At 55.1% G+C, this 15,076-nt stretch overlaps 2 protein-coding genes across 6 annotated transcripts in view; one reads left to right on the top strand and one right to left on the bottom strand.

Annotated features, from left to right (window-relative positions):
• Window positions 1–6,721, top strand: part of TMEM53 (transmembrane protein 53) — a 20,853-nt gene extending 14,132 nt beyond the window's left edge. The window contains exons 2-4 of the mRNA XM_006153789.3: window positions 1,071–1,076; window positions 3,158–3,279; window positions 6,009–6,721. Coding sequence (XP_006153851.1) covers window positions 1,071–1,076; window positions 3,158–3,279; window positions 6,009–6,662 — 782 coding nt within the window. The 3' untranslated portion in view covers window positions 6,663–6,721. The remainder of the gene's footprint in view (window positions 1–1,070; window positions 1,077–3,157; window positions 3,280–6,008) is intronic.
• A 2,367-nt stretch (window positions 6,722–9,088) lies between these two features.
• The window catches only part of RNF220 (ring finger protein 220), a 347,984-nt gene continuing 341,996 nt past the window's right edge, over window positions 9,089–15,076 (bottom strand). For all 5 annotated transcript variants that reach the window (XM_006153783.3, XM_006153787.3, XM_006153788.3 and 2 more), the window contains 3 exons: window positions 10,974–11,082; window positions 10,757–10,831; window positions 9,089–10,064 (listed from right to left, as the gene is read on the bottom strand). In XM_006153783.3, the coding sequence (XP_006153845.1) occupies window positions 9,993–10,064; window positions 10,757–10,831; window positions 10,974–11,082 (256 nt within the window). In that variant the 3' untranslated portion in view covers window positions 9,089–9,992. The remainder of the gene's footprint in view (window positions 10,065–10,756; window positions 10,832–10,973; window positions 11,083–15,076) is intronic.

Here is a 15,076-nt window from a genome sequence, read left to right as displayed (position 1 = left end):
GGCAGCCTCGACTGCCTGCTGGAGGCGGTTGAGGGGAGTGGTTCCTCCCCTTTGAGGATGTTCTGGAAAACTTGGGGTCTGCACATAGGCAGTATGTCTGGGTCACCACCGCTCTGAGGGTTTCTTCCTGGAGCCGCATGTCTGCTGAAGAGTCATTCCTGCCCGAGTTAGTGACCCACAGATGCAGCAAACTCACAGTGGAGCAAAATAAGTCCCGGCCGCAGGACGAAGGGCAGCTCGGAGGCCCTCCAGAAGCTGTCTGCACCTTCCGCGACTGGGAGACGCCATCACCGCTGCAGGGACTGGCCTTGACATCCTGTGGTCCCCAGGGGTGTGGCCTCCCTTGGCCGCTGTCTGTTTTGAGATCAGTCCCAAAGCCTTTGCTGGTGTGTTGGGACGGCACACGGCAGGGCCTTCGAAGGCTGGCTGTTCTCAGAGGGCCGCACGGGTGTAAGGGGCCTTCCTGGGGCAGGGTCCCAGAAATCCAGCCGCTTCACCCCAGGGATTCAAGGACGGATCCAAACAGTAGCTGTTCGTTACTCCCCGTGAGGCCACCTCAGCCTGAGCTTCGTGGGTGGGCAAGGCTGGGCTGGGACCCGCTGAGGCCCAGAGGTGGCCGCTCCACTAGAAAGTGAAGAGCTGCTCTGGCAGAAGACGGGGTGCCGAGAAGGCAGGGAGAGGCCAGCACAGTGGTGCAGCGGTTAATGCCAGGCTCCGCGGTGCGGAGGCCACAGGCTGGGTCAGGTCACTGATCCAGGCTGGCTGAGGCTGGGACCGGGGATCGCAGTGAATACCCTGGCAGGGCCTGTCTCTTTTTCTGTCTTCCTCTCATGGAAGAAAAAAAAAAAACAAAACATTTAAAACCAAGAAGGTGATGGGAATATTTGGAGTATCCTGAGTTAGGCCTGTGGAACTGCCTCTCACATCGGAGGCAGAGGGCAGCGCCCGTGGAGGCCGGGAGGCTGGCAGGCCTCTGCAGGGGCGCAGGCACTGGCAGCCGCTGGTCCAGGCTGAGGTGCAGCCCAGCCTGGTCTCCCCACGGGGGTGGGGGGGGCAGTTAATCTCCGAAGGCCAGAGCACCACTGCTAGGGAGCAGGAACATTGAACTTTTCAATCACATTAATTTCCACAGGAAATTGTTGTCTTCCTTTTGTCTAAAGGTTAGTGATTTATATTTACCATCCTCTTAACTAGCCTTGAAATTTACTGTTGCCAGGTCACCACCGGCATCCATAAATTTCAGGGTGGCAGCTGAGCATAGCCAAGTGGCTTGGTCCTTGGAAGGGCACACACCAGCCCTTTCGGGAAGGCAGATTACTAGCTGCAGACAGCCCTTGTGCAGAAGTCCCCCTGAGGGGGTGGCATTCATTTCACGGGGGAAATGAGATGCGGTGACTTCACAAGGTTGCGGCCAGGCCTCTTCTGAAGCAGCCCTGGTGAAGGCAACGGGCCTGCACCTCCCCGTGCTTCACCAGAGACCTGCTTCCAGGCCCGGGAGGGGCTCTGGTAGCTTAAGGTGCCCAGCGCCATGCTTCCTGTGCGACTCTAGGCAAGTAACGTAACTGTCCTCTGCCTCGGTTTTCTCATCTGTCGTAGGAGTGCCTGCCTCAGGTGTCACGTGGGTTAGAGCTCAGTAAACCGGCTCGCCTTGTTCTCTGGCAGGGCAGGGCGGGCGTTTGGTGTGGGCCTTTTCAGACCTCCTTCTTCCATTGCTCGTGGAGTTAGGGCAGAGGCTGGCTTTATTGTCATTGGTCAATACATATTTTAGGCTTTGGGGCCAGATGGAGGAGTAGTGCTAATTCACCTAGACCTGTATGGGAGGGTCCCAGGTTCGAGCCTGCAATCCAGACTGACTGTGGCTGGCTAGGGGTAGATTATGCCATGAAGACCCTGCTGGGTGTGCCTCTCCCTCTGTCTTGTCTCTTTTTGTCATGGAAGAAATGAATAAATAAGATACTTAAAAAATGTTTTAGGCTCTGCGGGCTATGTGTTCTCTGTTGCAGCTGCTCAGCCCTGCTCTCTCAGTATGACAGTAGCCATGAACAGGAAGTGAATGGATGAGAATGGCATGTTTCCATGGAACTATTTTAAGTTTCATATAGTTCTCGTGTCACAAAATATTATTCTCGATTTTTTTAAAGAATGATTTTATTTCACTTAATAAATTTGCATATTTTTAATTTTTAATTTGACCGGAGAGGGACAGAATGAGAGATAGAGAAAAAGAGAGAGAGAGAAAGCAAGAAAGCAATTCACCAGGTCTGGGACTTGAACCACAGTCGCACATATGGGAGTCCGGCGCCCTTAACCACCATGGTACCTGCCAGTCCCTTAGTCTCCTGATTTCTTAAAAATCTTTAAAATAGAAATTAGAGCCAGCTGGTAGAGCAGTGATTAAGGCTTTGACCCCCACGTGGTTGACGGTGGTTCAAGTCCTGGACCTAGTGGCTTGAAACATGCTGGGCGCATGTACGTGCATGCCCAAAATTTTGAGAGAATGGAGAAGGGATTGTGGCATGGCCATCCCCCCAGGGTTCTTTTCTTTTCTTTTCTTTTCTTTTCTTTTCTTTTCTTTTCTTTTCTTTTCTTTTCTTTTCTTTTCTTTTCTTTTCTTTTCTTTTCTTTTCTTTTCTTTTCTTTTCTTTTCTTTTCTTTTCGATTTCTTTTCTTTTTTCTCTTTTCTTTTCTTTTCTTTTCTTTTCTTTTCTTTTCTTTTCTTTTCTTTCTTTCTTCCTTTCTTCCTTTCTTCCTTTCTTTCTTTTTCTGTCTCTCTGGTGAGCACACATGCTCTCTAGCAAAAATCTCTCCCCTAAAATGTGGAAACCCTTTTAGTTCACAGGCCACACAGAACAGGCTGTGGGCCTAATTTAGGCCATGGGTCATAGCTTGCTGACCCCTGGGTTAGAAGGTGAAATTGTATGGTGAAGGTGTTCACTTTTCTCATCTGGATTGTCTTTGAGTCACTAAAGAAAGGTGTCCTTGCATGGGTTTGCCCAGTGACTCCACAGAAGGAGTTGGAGCCGGAGGACATGGGAAGGAGCCCTGTGGGCAGCGCCTGCTGGTTCTTGGCCGGTAGCCAGAGTGGTGCTGGCTCTGGCCTGGCCAGTCCCCCAGCCCAGCCCAGCTGTGGTGTTGATATTCCACGTCTGTGTTTCAGAGACCAGCCCCAGCCAAGGTGGGAAGGAGGCGGAGGCCTGGCAGCCTGTGGTGATTCTCTTGGGCTGGGGTGGCTGCAGGGACAAGTACCTCGCCAAGTATAGCGCCATCTACCACAAGAGGGTGAGTACTGCTAGCATAGCGCGTGGACACCAGTGGGCCAGGGCCCTGCCGCTTTGCGGTTACCAGGAACTCAGCCTATGCCCGTCCTTGCTTTTGGGCAGCACAAGGCACACACACACATGCACCCAGAGTGTGTTTTCAAGCCACCGGGTCTGGGACTCAAACTGCGCAGTCGACCATGTGGGATCCAGCCACCTTACCCACCACGCTACTGGCTGACTCACGAGGCCTGTTTATCTTGCTTTTTCATTAGACTGAGATCTTTGAGGGTAGGCAGAATAAGAATAGTTGAGTGTGACCAGAACAGAGGATAAAAGAAAGGACAAGGGTCAAGAGGTGAGATTGGGGGGCTTTGGGAGATTTAAGCAGGGGTATGATGGAGTTGCTGCAGAGTTGGGGAGGCCTGGCAGGGCTGGGGCTGGAAGCCAGAAGCGAATTTGGAGGTGGGTTTGGAGTGACTCAGGACAGAAGGTGGTCAGGACCCCGGGGCTGGTGGTGCAGGCAGGGGGCCGGGGAGGGGTCCCTGGTAATGCCAGGCCTGGGGCACTTCTTGGGTAGAAGAGGGTGATTGTTGAAGAGACTTGACAGGCACTGAGGTGACTCAGAGTTCTCCCAGGAAGTGCCGAGGGGAAAGAAGAGGGACTAGGACAGACCCCGAGGAACTCAGACTTAAGGAGAGGAGGAAGGAGAGGAGGAGTGGCCACAGATGGATGAGGAAGCCCAGCAAGGCTTGATGGAAGCCACAGACAGACGTCTCCGGGAAATGGGTGGTCGAGGAGGGTGGGAGTAAAGCCGCTGTCTGGGCAGCAGGCACGAAGACGGGAAGGCCGAGGGCTTGGGAAGGAAGGGGGCCTTTACCCCAGGTAGTGGGATAGGGTGGATTAGGGAAAACCTTTCCAGTCCAAACTCTAATGTTTTATGATTTAAACACCATCGTCTACCACCTAGAGATGACCTCTGTTTATACCTGCAGAGGATCTTTCAGGCTCTTCTCCCTGTGTACCGTCTCGTTTCTAAATGACATCTAGTAAACATACTGTTTTATTTCCTGCTTTTTTTTCCAGGTCATGATCTCCACCTTCTCATGTTAGTCAGTTTTCTTTCCTCTAGTTTCCCGACCAGATCGAGCTTCCTTGATTGTCTCCAAAGCGCCCTTTACGTCTCATTTGCCCAAGCCAAGATCCAATCCAGGATCACACGTGGTTGTTCCTTCAGCCTCTTTTAAATCTAGAGTGGTTCCTTTTTTCATGATATTTGTAGTCAGAGGGTACATGTGTTTGCCAGAGATGGAGAGAGGGAGAGAGAGAGAGGGAGAGAGGGAGAGAGGACATCTCTCACTGGGATGTGGCCACACCACAGTCCTTTTTCCTCCCCCCATCGGGATTTTGGGCACACGTGGCCAGTGTGTTTTGAAGCCGTTGGGGCCAGCGTTTGAACCCAGCTGACCATGTGGGACCCAGCTCCTTTAACCATGGGCACAGGGCTGGCCACCTTTTTTCATAATATTGATTTAGTAAAGAGTCTAGGTTCCAAGAGCATCTAGGAGCGTGGAATCCCATTGCCAGGAGACAAGTGACAGGGACCGAAAGGAGTTGACCATGTGGGAGAATGTGGGTGCTCCAACACTCCAAGGCTGGCGGGCCAGGGGCCTCAGCTACCACGCCAATTTGTGGGTCATGCAAGTACCATGGCCGTGATCTTCTCATTACCACGACCGCCACTAATTACTGCCTGGGGTGAGAGTGTACTTTGCACCTGTAACCTTATGAGGTGGGTCTTGTCTCATAAGGGGACAGAGACTCAAAAAGAAGTAGTAAAGAGCTCTTTGTCCATACTGTTAGTAAGTGGTTGTACCAGGAATTGAACCCACATCTTCCTGACCCCAGAGCCTGTCCAACTTAGATTCCTTGATGGGAGATTAATGAGAGAGGATTAGGATTCAGGAAGGGTGGCTTTGGCTCTCATTTCTCACTGGCCAAGAAGGGGACTTGTATGGAGATTTTGGGGTGCACTTGGGCCAGGCAGTGAAGGTACAAAAGCCTAGAGGGAGTTTGGGCCCAGGTTTTATAATTTGAGGAGCAGCAATGTTTGCCACACTTGGAGTGTCAGAAAGAGGCTGAGGGATGATCACAGGCCTGGAAACCAGATGGATTGGGGTGTCAGGCTCTGAGTGCAGAGAGTATGGACTCTGTTCTCGGGAGCGGTAGTGGGGAAGGTGAGGAGGAAGGCCAGTGACCAGATGGCTGTGGTGCGGGGCCTGGCTCAGAAGTGGCCTCTGGTGGTCAAGGCTGGGGCCTGCAGGTTCTCTCTCAGGTGTTGGTCTCATGGGGTACCTACTTGTGTCTAGGAGGAAGGGACAGTGTGGTCACTGTAGCAGGGCATAGCCAAGTGGTGATGCCTGGGGTTGGGGGCTGGGAAGATAGACAGGGAAGGAACCAGAATGAGGAGACTTTCTTTTCGTCAGCCCAGATGTCTCCAAAACATGCTCCAGCTCTGAGCCTCAAATGCCATTTGCCCAGCATGGAGTGAAGGCCAAAAATGGTTCTTGAGAGAACCCTGTGCCCCTGAAAGGTGTCTATGTGGGCACAGCAAGTGGTCACCGGGGCCGAAACAGGCCCAAGGGCATTGCTGGACTTGGACTGTGGAAACTGGGCCCCTCTGCCCTTAGCTTGAACCTGCCACCCCTACCCCATCCTTGAGGACTGACTAGGCCTCTCTATCCCCACCAGGGCTGCATCGTGATCCGGTACACGGCCCCGTGGCACATGGTCTTCTTCGCAGAATCCCTGGGCATCCCTTCGCTTCGCGTTTTGGCCCAGAAGCTGCTTGAGCTGCTCTTTGACTATGAGATTGAGAAGGAGCCTCTGCTCTTCCACGTCTTCAGCAATGCTGGCGTCATGCTGTACCGCTATGTGCTGGAGCTCCTGCAGACCCACCAGCGCTTCTGCCACCTGCACGTGGTGGGCACCATCTTCGATAGCGGTCCTGGTGACAGCAACCTGCTAGGAGCTCTGCGGGCCCTGGCCACCATCCTGGAGCACCGGTCCACTGTGCTGCGCCTGTCGCTCCTGATGGCCTTTGCCCTGGTGGCAGTCCTGTTCCACGTCCTGCTTGCTCCACTCACTGCCCTCTTCCACACCCACTTCTATGACAGGCTACAGGACGCAAGCTCTCGCTGGCCCGAGCTCTACCTCTACTCGCGGGCTGACGAGGTTGTCCTGGCTCGGGATGTGGAGCGCATGGTGGAAGCACGCCTGGCGCACCAAGTCCGGGTGCGCTCTGTGGACTTCATGTCGTCCGCACATGTCAGCCATCTTCGCGACTACCCTACTTACTACACGAGCCTCTGTGTCAACTTCATGCGCAGCTGTCTCCACGGCTAAGATCCTCGCGCCCTCATCTCTGTTCCAGAAATAAATGCCTGACTCCTCCCTCCAACCTGCATCTGTGGGGCCCTCTTCTGATTCAACTCCCTAGGGCCCTTTGGGACTTTGGGGTCCCTTAAGTAGAGAATTCCCCGGGCCTCTGTCCTGGCGGACTGCCAGTGGTCTGGTTCCCTAGCCCGAGGGGGCCAGAGTACCTGGGCATGTCTCTCTGGGAGCCCTGCAACTGGCTGGACAAGCGCAGCAGTCGGGCTGCTGATCCCTGTGGCCTTGCGGTGGTCGGGGTTAACATGGGTAGGGGAGGATAGGCCTGGAGTTGATTGTTTTCAGCTGTGGTGAGAACACTTACTAGGACATCTGCTCCCTTAGCAAACAGTTACGTATGCTGTGCCCCTACTTACTGTTCCAGTGCTCACTGGGGTCGACATCAGGCACCACGTCGTACCAGATCTCCAGAACCTAACCGTGCATAACCCGGAAAGCAAGCACCTTTCCTAACGGAAACTACCCATCGCCAGAGTTTTGATTCCTTGAATGGTCAGGGTAGGCTGAGGGAAGGGCAGTGCTCTCTGCTCCGGGAGGCCAGAACCCCGGTGTAAAGCATCATCCCCATGGGTCCCCATTGGCGGTTCACTCGAGAGGCTTTTCTGGACCCTTACCTGGGAGTCTGAGGTTGCAGGGGTTAGGGGCCTGCCCAGCTCCAGCACACCTCACGAGGAAGCCCCTGGATCCAGGACTGTTGCAGATGGCATGGGTCAGCCAGCAGCACTGTGATGGGAGCTGGACTAAGCTGCCCGGAGCCCTACAGAAGCAGGTTGGGATTTGTGGCTGAAGCAACAAACTTCATCTCGAAGGGGGGACCTCTTAGGTACTCCCTAAGCAGTAGAGGCGACTTCAGCCTCTTTCATTCTACAAGTATTGGCTGCAGAGTGCTGGCACGCAGTAAGTGTTCAATAAACGCTAGAGCATACTGTGGTGATCAGGGAGCTTCGGGGACAGGGTTCGGCTTTGAAAGTTTGAACAGTGAATGAGATGGCTAGGAAAGCTCTCGGTGGGCGATGACCCCAGTATCCTCAGGAATAGGCTCTCTGTCTTGAGTCCACCATGGCTCAGCTTTCAAGTCCCTGCCCCTGTGGCAGATTGCTGTGCCATGTGGCTGCATTCCTAGCCATGGCCAACAGGTGGCAGTGCCGCCTGTGCCATGAGAGCTCAAGGAGCCACAGCAGGACAGGCTTCAGTGGAATGCCCTCACTCCGAGTTAATGTCCCCTATTAGACAGCATATGGCCCCCAGGGTGGGAGTAACCAGCCATCCAGGGCCTACTGAGTCTAGACAGGGAGAGGGGTGCGTGGAGAGTCAGCTTGACAGCAGGTGTAGAGCCCTTAAAGGCCTCTTTATCCGTTGCCCTCACACCTACCCCTCTTCCAAACCAGCTTCTTTCCCAGACCCTCAGCCCTCACCAAGCTGTTCACCTCATCTCCACAGAGGCCACGTTCGTGTCCCATGACCTCAGGCCCCAGGATCCTGGTGTTTGGGATTTTTGGTGCCATCTCTCTGAGCATGGGACTATGAAGGGCCTTCACTGGATTCCAACCAAGAATGCCTTTGTGCCTCATCTGGGTAGGTACGGGGGAGGCAGGAGCTGCCAGCTGGACGATTGTGTGGCGGTCACTGTGGGTGCCCCGAGGAGTGTCTGAGGCTGGGGATTTGGGAAGATGGGAAGCAGGCCTGTGCATGAGGCCATGTGGTCTGGAGTCATGGACATCCTCTGGTCCTTGACTTTGAGCATAATTTCCCCCAAACAGCTTGCTGCCGTGGACGAGGACGTATCTGCAGCTTTGAGCACCTGGTTGGGAGGCACCTGGGTAGTGGGGCACCTTGTGGGAGGGGAGAGCTGCAGGGTGACCAGAACGCTCTCTCCGGCGTCAGCAGCCCCGGTGAGCAATGGTTTCTCCTGTCTCCGTGAGGACCCCAGCAGTGGCTACACTGGACTGTAGCTCACTTGGATGGAGAACAAAAGCCCAGGAGGCCGAGCTGGTGATCCCACTGTGGTCCCTGGCACATTTCAGGGGTCTCAAAAGGGTTAGAGGCCTGAGGCTTACATTTTCACCCCAGCTTATAGCTGCTTCTGCCCTAGGTCAGGGGACAGAGCTTACAACCCCTCTGTACCCCCAAGCTCTGACCTCTTCTGTGATTAATGAGCTGACGATTCTACATCAATAAGGAATTAACCCAGAGCCCCTACCCATCAATAGTCAGGAGTCCAGGTCCCCAGCCCCCAGCCTAGCCAGAATGCTTCAGGGCCCCTGAGCAGACCAGGCCTTCCACACCTATAGCTACACTCCCCCCGCCCCCACTGCTGCCATGAACAAAACCCCGGAAGCACCTCGGTTCACCCCCCACACACACACATCCATGCAGGCAGCGGTGGTTCATATTGGTTTAATCCATGTCAAATGTAGTTTACAAAGGGGAAGGACAAGTACCTTTGTATAGAATATACACACACAGCATCACACCATGAGGCCCGCGGGAAAGGCGGGAGACAGTTTCCCTGGGAACGGCAGCCCTTGTCCCAGGGATGGTTCTCAGCAGAAGGCCGGGCAGCCAGGAGCACCCTCATCTGGCCCAATCTCAGCCTCTGCCTCAGCTCGGTTCCCATTTCCTGCCCACCCCAAACTCCTTACAGAGAGCCCCATGAGCTAAGACTAAGGAGAGAATCATGTCCCTCGGGGCATGTGCCCCATGTCTGGGAGAAGAAATATACACCACTGAACACCGAGCACATGGGAGGGGAGGGACACCACAGGAGAGGGAGAGGCAGGCACCAGAGGGGTGGATGGGCCGAGCCCCCATCCAGCCCTAGACACTGCTTCCAGGGAGCTTAAAAAAAGAAGAAAATCATACAACCAAAGGGGAGGCAGCGGGCGAGTCGTCCCATTTATACACAACATTGTAAACATACACAGTCTATATACATGTGCTTCAGTCTGGTGTTTGCATGTCTGTCTGTCTGTCTGTCAGTCCAGGGGCTGGATATCAGGAGCCCTGCCCCACTCTTCCTCCCACCCCACCTCCCTGCCCCACCTTGGAACAGAGGCTGGAGCAGGTATGGTCCCCAAACTAGGTGGGAGCCAGAGGCAGGGCCTGGGCCGCAGCCTCCCCTCTGGCTCCAGAGTCCTGTGTGTGTACGTGTGTGCATGTGCATGTGTGGATATGTGCATGTATGTACACGGGGAACCTGTGTGCAAGTATGTACAAGGGAAGGGTCGCTGTCGCAGAGGCTGGGGCAGTGGGGCTGCTGGAGGCCAGGTCTGCGGGGTGGCTCGCTCACAAGTAGATCCGCCGCAGGTCTCCAGGCGCTGTAATCGTGTTGCACTGAGGGCAGAGCTTCTTGGCACCCTGCAGGGGGGGCGGGGGGGACTCTGGAGATGCACGACGTGCACATGTCTGCACATGAGCACCTGGGCCTGTAGCCATGCCCCTGCACCAGTGTGTGCTGGGGCCTGGTCCTGTCAGTGGCACTGGGGACACATGGGCAGCCTCTATGAGCAGGTAGGCATGCTCCTGTGTTGAGGGGACGCCAGGATCAAACCGCCTGGCAAGCCCCGCAGCGGGAGCCCCGGTAATGAGAACAAGGCTGGGTCCAGCTGTGGCTGTCGCGGCCCTAACGAGATTACACGCGGCCTTTGATCAGGACACAGAGCCCACGTCCGGGCCTTTTATTGCTGTCTCCGGGCGACATTTTAATGGCTGCTCCGGAGCGAAGAACAGGGGCAGGAGCAGAGGAGCTCAGTAACAGGAGGGGGAAGGGGAGGCCATGGTCTGCTTATGCAGCCAGTCCCTCCTGACCTGGGTCTCACCAATATGCGCCGCGCAGTGGGCCTTCAGGGAGGGGGCAGGGAGGGGAGAATCCCTAAATCTGTGGTGGGAGGGCAGGGTGCAGGGTAACCATCCTGGAGCCCGGCTCTGTTCCATGCTGTTCTGCTCTCCCTCGCCCGTGCTCCCCATTTCCCTGAGCAGGCTGGAGCATAAACACGGATATCCGGGCAGTGCCTAGAACAGCCCCCCGCCATAACTCCCTGCCACCTCACCAGGGTCCGCAGCCAGCACTCCTCGCAGTGCACATGCCAACACTGGATGGACGTTAGGGGCATCGAGTAGGAGTCCTAGGGAGGAGGTGGGCAGAGAAGGGTCACTCCAAAGAAGATCCACCCAGTGAGCCCAGATCACGGTGCAGAGACCCTCTCCAACCTCCAACCCGAGAGGGCAGTAAGGACCAAAGGCCCCCCCATGTCCCTTTCTACTCACCATGCAGATGAGGCATTTGTAACGGTCCCCACGAGATAGCTGCCGTTCAAGCTCCCTGACCCGAGCCTTGAGGGCCTCAAACGTGGTCACAGCGGACTCCTCAGTGATTCTGTGGAGAAGAGACACCGCTGGGCAGCAGGCTGGCATCCCCAGCCTGACTTCCGGCCCACACCTCCCTTCAACCGCAGAATCATGCACATAAACATCTCTTGAGACGTTCCCACGTGACCTCTTCCCTGATACCCCAATATCTGCAAAACCCACATTCCAGACTTAAACTCATCCTCTCTTCCTCCTCCTCTGCCCTGATGAATTTCTAAAGTAGGTATGTGGGCACCATTCTCAACCCCTCCTCAGTCACCCTGACGACCAGTTGGTCAACCCTCTCCTATTGTCTCTGCTCCCCACCGTACCCCCCTATTCAGGCTCTCATGATTTCTTCAATGGATGACTAACCTCCCCTTCCAATTGGCCTCTGGCCTCCTGTCCTCATCTCCACTCCATTCTCCCTATGCCCAGAAGAACTAGTCTAACAGCAAATCTAGAGGCCTGCAGGTGGCGTGGCGGTTAAGGTTCTGGATTCCCACATGGCCGACTGATGTTCAAGTTCCAGGCCTGAAGGCTTTCTGACTTTACCTTTCTGGTGAATTAAAATAATAATATCACTAAATAGAAATTAAATAATTCTTAAAAAATAAAATTAAAAATAAAAATGCAAATCTGAGCATTTTTCCTTCCAACATGTCGATGTCTCCCTCTGAGTAAGCCTAGCCTTACCCCAGTCCAGCCCCAGCCAGCGGTACCACAAGCACCCTGCCACCTACTTATGCTATGGCCCCTTAAACGACTACATGTTTCCACACGGGCACATCCACACACACCCCACTCCTTTGGCCCCCTACACTTTGTTCCCATTGAACCCCGCCCCCCAACTTCCTAACTCACTAGCTCTGCTTCACCATTCAGGCCTAGTTCAGTTCACATCTTTTCCCAGAAGCCTGTCCCAACCTTCCTGGACAGGGCCACCACTGTGGCTCTTCCAGTATCGGGCCTGAACTCCAGCACAACAATGTAACTGCAGAGGTCTTTGGCTCCTGGGTCCAACTGGGCTCCGAGGGCAGGCTGCCCGCTTCCCTAGCACCATCACCCCACTTCAGGCCTGGGAAAGTGAGTAAACACCTACTGATGAAAGAGCCAGGCCGAGCTCCAGGAAAGGCTGAGCTGTAGGGAATGGACAAGTCCCACACAATCTAGGTCCTTTGCCACAGGTCTGGCCTTCCTCTAGGGCGCTCCTTGCATTTCCTCCTAGGTCTGTCAGATGCCCTGGCAGTCAGCTGTGGTCCAAGCCCTGCACCAGAAGTCCCTACCACCTTTCCAAGACTGGGCTGCTCTGCTGAACAGGGAGCAGCTAGGACCGGGTGGAGGAGCCTTTCCACCCACTACAAGTGGGCAGGACCTGAGAATTCAGAGGTAGAAAAATGCTTCCTGGAAAAGTAGAGAGATGGTAGTGAAGATGAACCTTAGGGAATAATAATGATAATACAGATAAAATAGCTAAAATGTATTAGGCACTTCCTAAATGCTGGGGATCACACTGAGGGATTGATAATTCTTTTCTAATTTATACGTCACAAAAACCCAAGGGAGGATGACGATATTCCCATTTTATATCTGAGCAAAGCAAAGCACAGAAAAATCGAGCAGTCTGCCCAGGATTCACAGAGTAGGGGTGACGTGATTCAAACCTAGCAGATGGATTCCATGATCAACTGTGAACGGTGCAACTAACCCTTACTCTATCCTGGCCAGACCCAGGGGATGGACTCTGGGCCAAGGAAACAGCAGAAACGAAGGCCACGAGGCCCAGGAGCCGAGGCTGGCTGACACTCACTGCAGTAGCCAGGAGGCACAGTGAGGAGGCGACTGTGTTCAGGAGGTTCCAAGGCCACAATCAGGAATCGAGGTTCCCCTCATGGGCAATGGGAAATGGTGGAGAACGTGAGAAGAGCTAGGTTTAAAAGATGACCTCGACCAGGGAGCAAAGACCAGGCTGGGGGTCACAGTGAGATGTGGGGGCAAGGACAATCTCCCGCTAGCCTGGGTGAGACAGCTGGCTTAGAAAGTGCAAGAGCTCAGGGGTCCTCCCGTGCGGGGCTGAAGTGGTAATGGGGCCAGGGAGAGCAGTGCTAACGCTTCGTGGGCAACAAACTTCAATCTCTGAGCTTCAGCAGCAACACGGACCGTGACTCCCTAATGGCTGTATTTGTCAGGGGCACTCTAGCTCCCTTACCTCAGGGTCCCTCTCCCTAACCTGCCTCCCTCCAGGAATGCTGAGAAGGGCTGAGGCGATGCAGTTCCTTCTGGTGGGGCTCCATCCCACCTCCTGGCCCTGGAAGCCTTGAGCACCCACTCTCTTCACGAGGTCCCACACAGCTGGCTCCTTGCCTGGAGTGTGCCCGAGGCCGTCTGTGCCTTACCCCTCTGGACTGCTGGTAAATTCCCGACAAGAGGACAAGTCTGGGTAGCTATGTTTCTCTCCTCTCCAAGAACCAGTAATCTGCCTGGTCCTCCATGATTATTTCGAAGATGGGGAAAAGAAAGCCTGGAGTTGGAGGCAGCCTACCCCAGAAGAGAGACCTGGAGAATCCCAAACTAGAGAATGAACGAGCTGGAAAGCCCAAAAACAACGTGGCCAGGAGAGAATGCTGCCCTCTCCTGTTCCACCTGCTAGGCCCCAAGGCTACGCCAGGGCCAGAGCCTACCTGTCCTAGACCTGCTCAGCACGTCCGGCTCTGACCTTTGTTCTGGGGAAATACCCAGTCCCCACCCCCGACCCAGGAGGGTGTGAGCTATTCCTGAGCCTCTCCAAGGCAGGGGGTGGAGAGATCCCTGGAAGAAGCAATGGCATCCCACTGCTCTCCTTCTCTGGGTTGTGAAACAGTCCTAGGGTGGGAACCCATGTCCTGTGGACAAGGAAGAGACTGGAAGGCCTCGATCTTGGCAGACCCAGACCCGATGGAGACCTGTGCATGGCAGAGCCAGCCCCAGCTCGCCACAGAGAGCCTCGCCGACTGGGGCCTGTGCTCACACAGGTGGGACGGAAGCCCTGACTTCCCCAGCCTTGGGTGGGCAGGACCTTCGTGGACGGCCACTGACTCTGGCCCCCACCTCCCCCACGGGCGCCATCCCTGATTAATGATCTTGTCTTTCTGATTTATGAGCAGCCCCTCCAGACTAGGGTGGGCGCCCCTTATGGCCCCGCCCGCCCCGCTCAGCTGGAGTAGGAGAGAATTATTAAATAAACATCCATACGTCATCCGCCCCCCCCCAAGCTGGTTGCGCCGAACCCGTCCGGCCCGCTCTGGCGCTGACACGGAGCAGCTGCGGTGAGTCATGGGCAGCCGGGCCCTGCGCCGCGGCCCATACATCATGCCAGCAGCACTCGCGGCCCCGGCCGAGATAAACTGATCAACCACAACGGGCTGGAATGAATTTATGACAACACAAAATGGAGGGAAACAAATGGGAGGTGACCCTGGGCCACCGACCCGGCCCTGCACCGGCCTGCAATCCACTCTTCTGGCAGGAGGCAAGATGGAACACTGGCCCTGGAATGAAGAGGCTGCCTTTTAACCCCACGCAACCTCGCCTCCGGTCAGAGGAAGGGAGCTGGGTACAGGGAGGTAAGCAGTGGCCAATGGCAGCTGCTCCAGGAAGCCTGGCCTGGGCAGTGCTATCTCCTGGGGCCAGGACCTTCTTTGCCTGGACTCCTGGACAGACAGTGAGATGCCAGCTTAAGTCAAATCCTTGAGGCTTCTGGGGATCCAAGCTAGGGGTTGCCCTGCTCTGGGTGAAGTGTTAACGGGTCCCCTTTACCCCTGCCAAAGAACCCAGGCCAAAAATTCCCACCAGAAGTGATGAGACCCGATGCTCCTGCCTAAAACACACTGCGAGCGCCACCCGGGACAAGAAAAATGAAACCAATTTAGCTCCCGATTAAGAAACAGAAACTGGAGATGAATCAAGCAGGCCGGCAGGGCTGGGCGGCCATACATCACGCTCCGGGCGGAGGCTGCCGCCGCGGGCAGGGAGGGGGGGCCGCC

Source organism: Tupaia chinensis, unplaced genomic scaffold (assembly GCF_000334495.1).
Source record: "Tupaia chinensis unplaced genomic scaffold, TupChi_1.0 Scaffold000387_1, whole genome shotgun sequence".
Classification (NCBI taxonomy): Eukaryota; Metazoa; Chordata; class Mammalia; order Scandentia; family Tupaiidae; genus Tupaia; species Tupaia belangeri.
The sequence above is the reverse complement of the archived record's forward strand: the minus strand, read 5'-3'. Positions and strand labels throughout refer to the sequence as shown.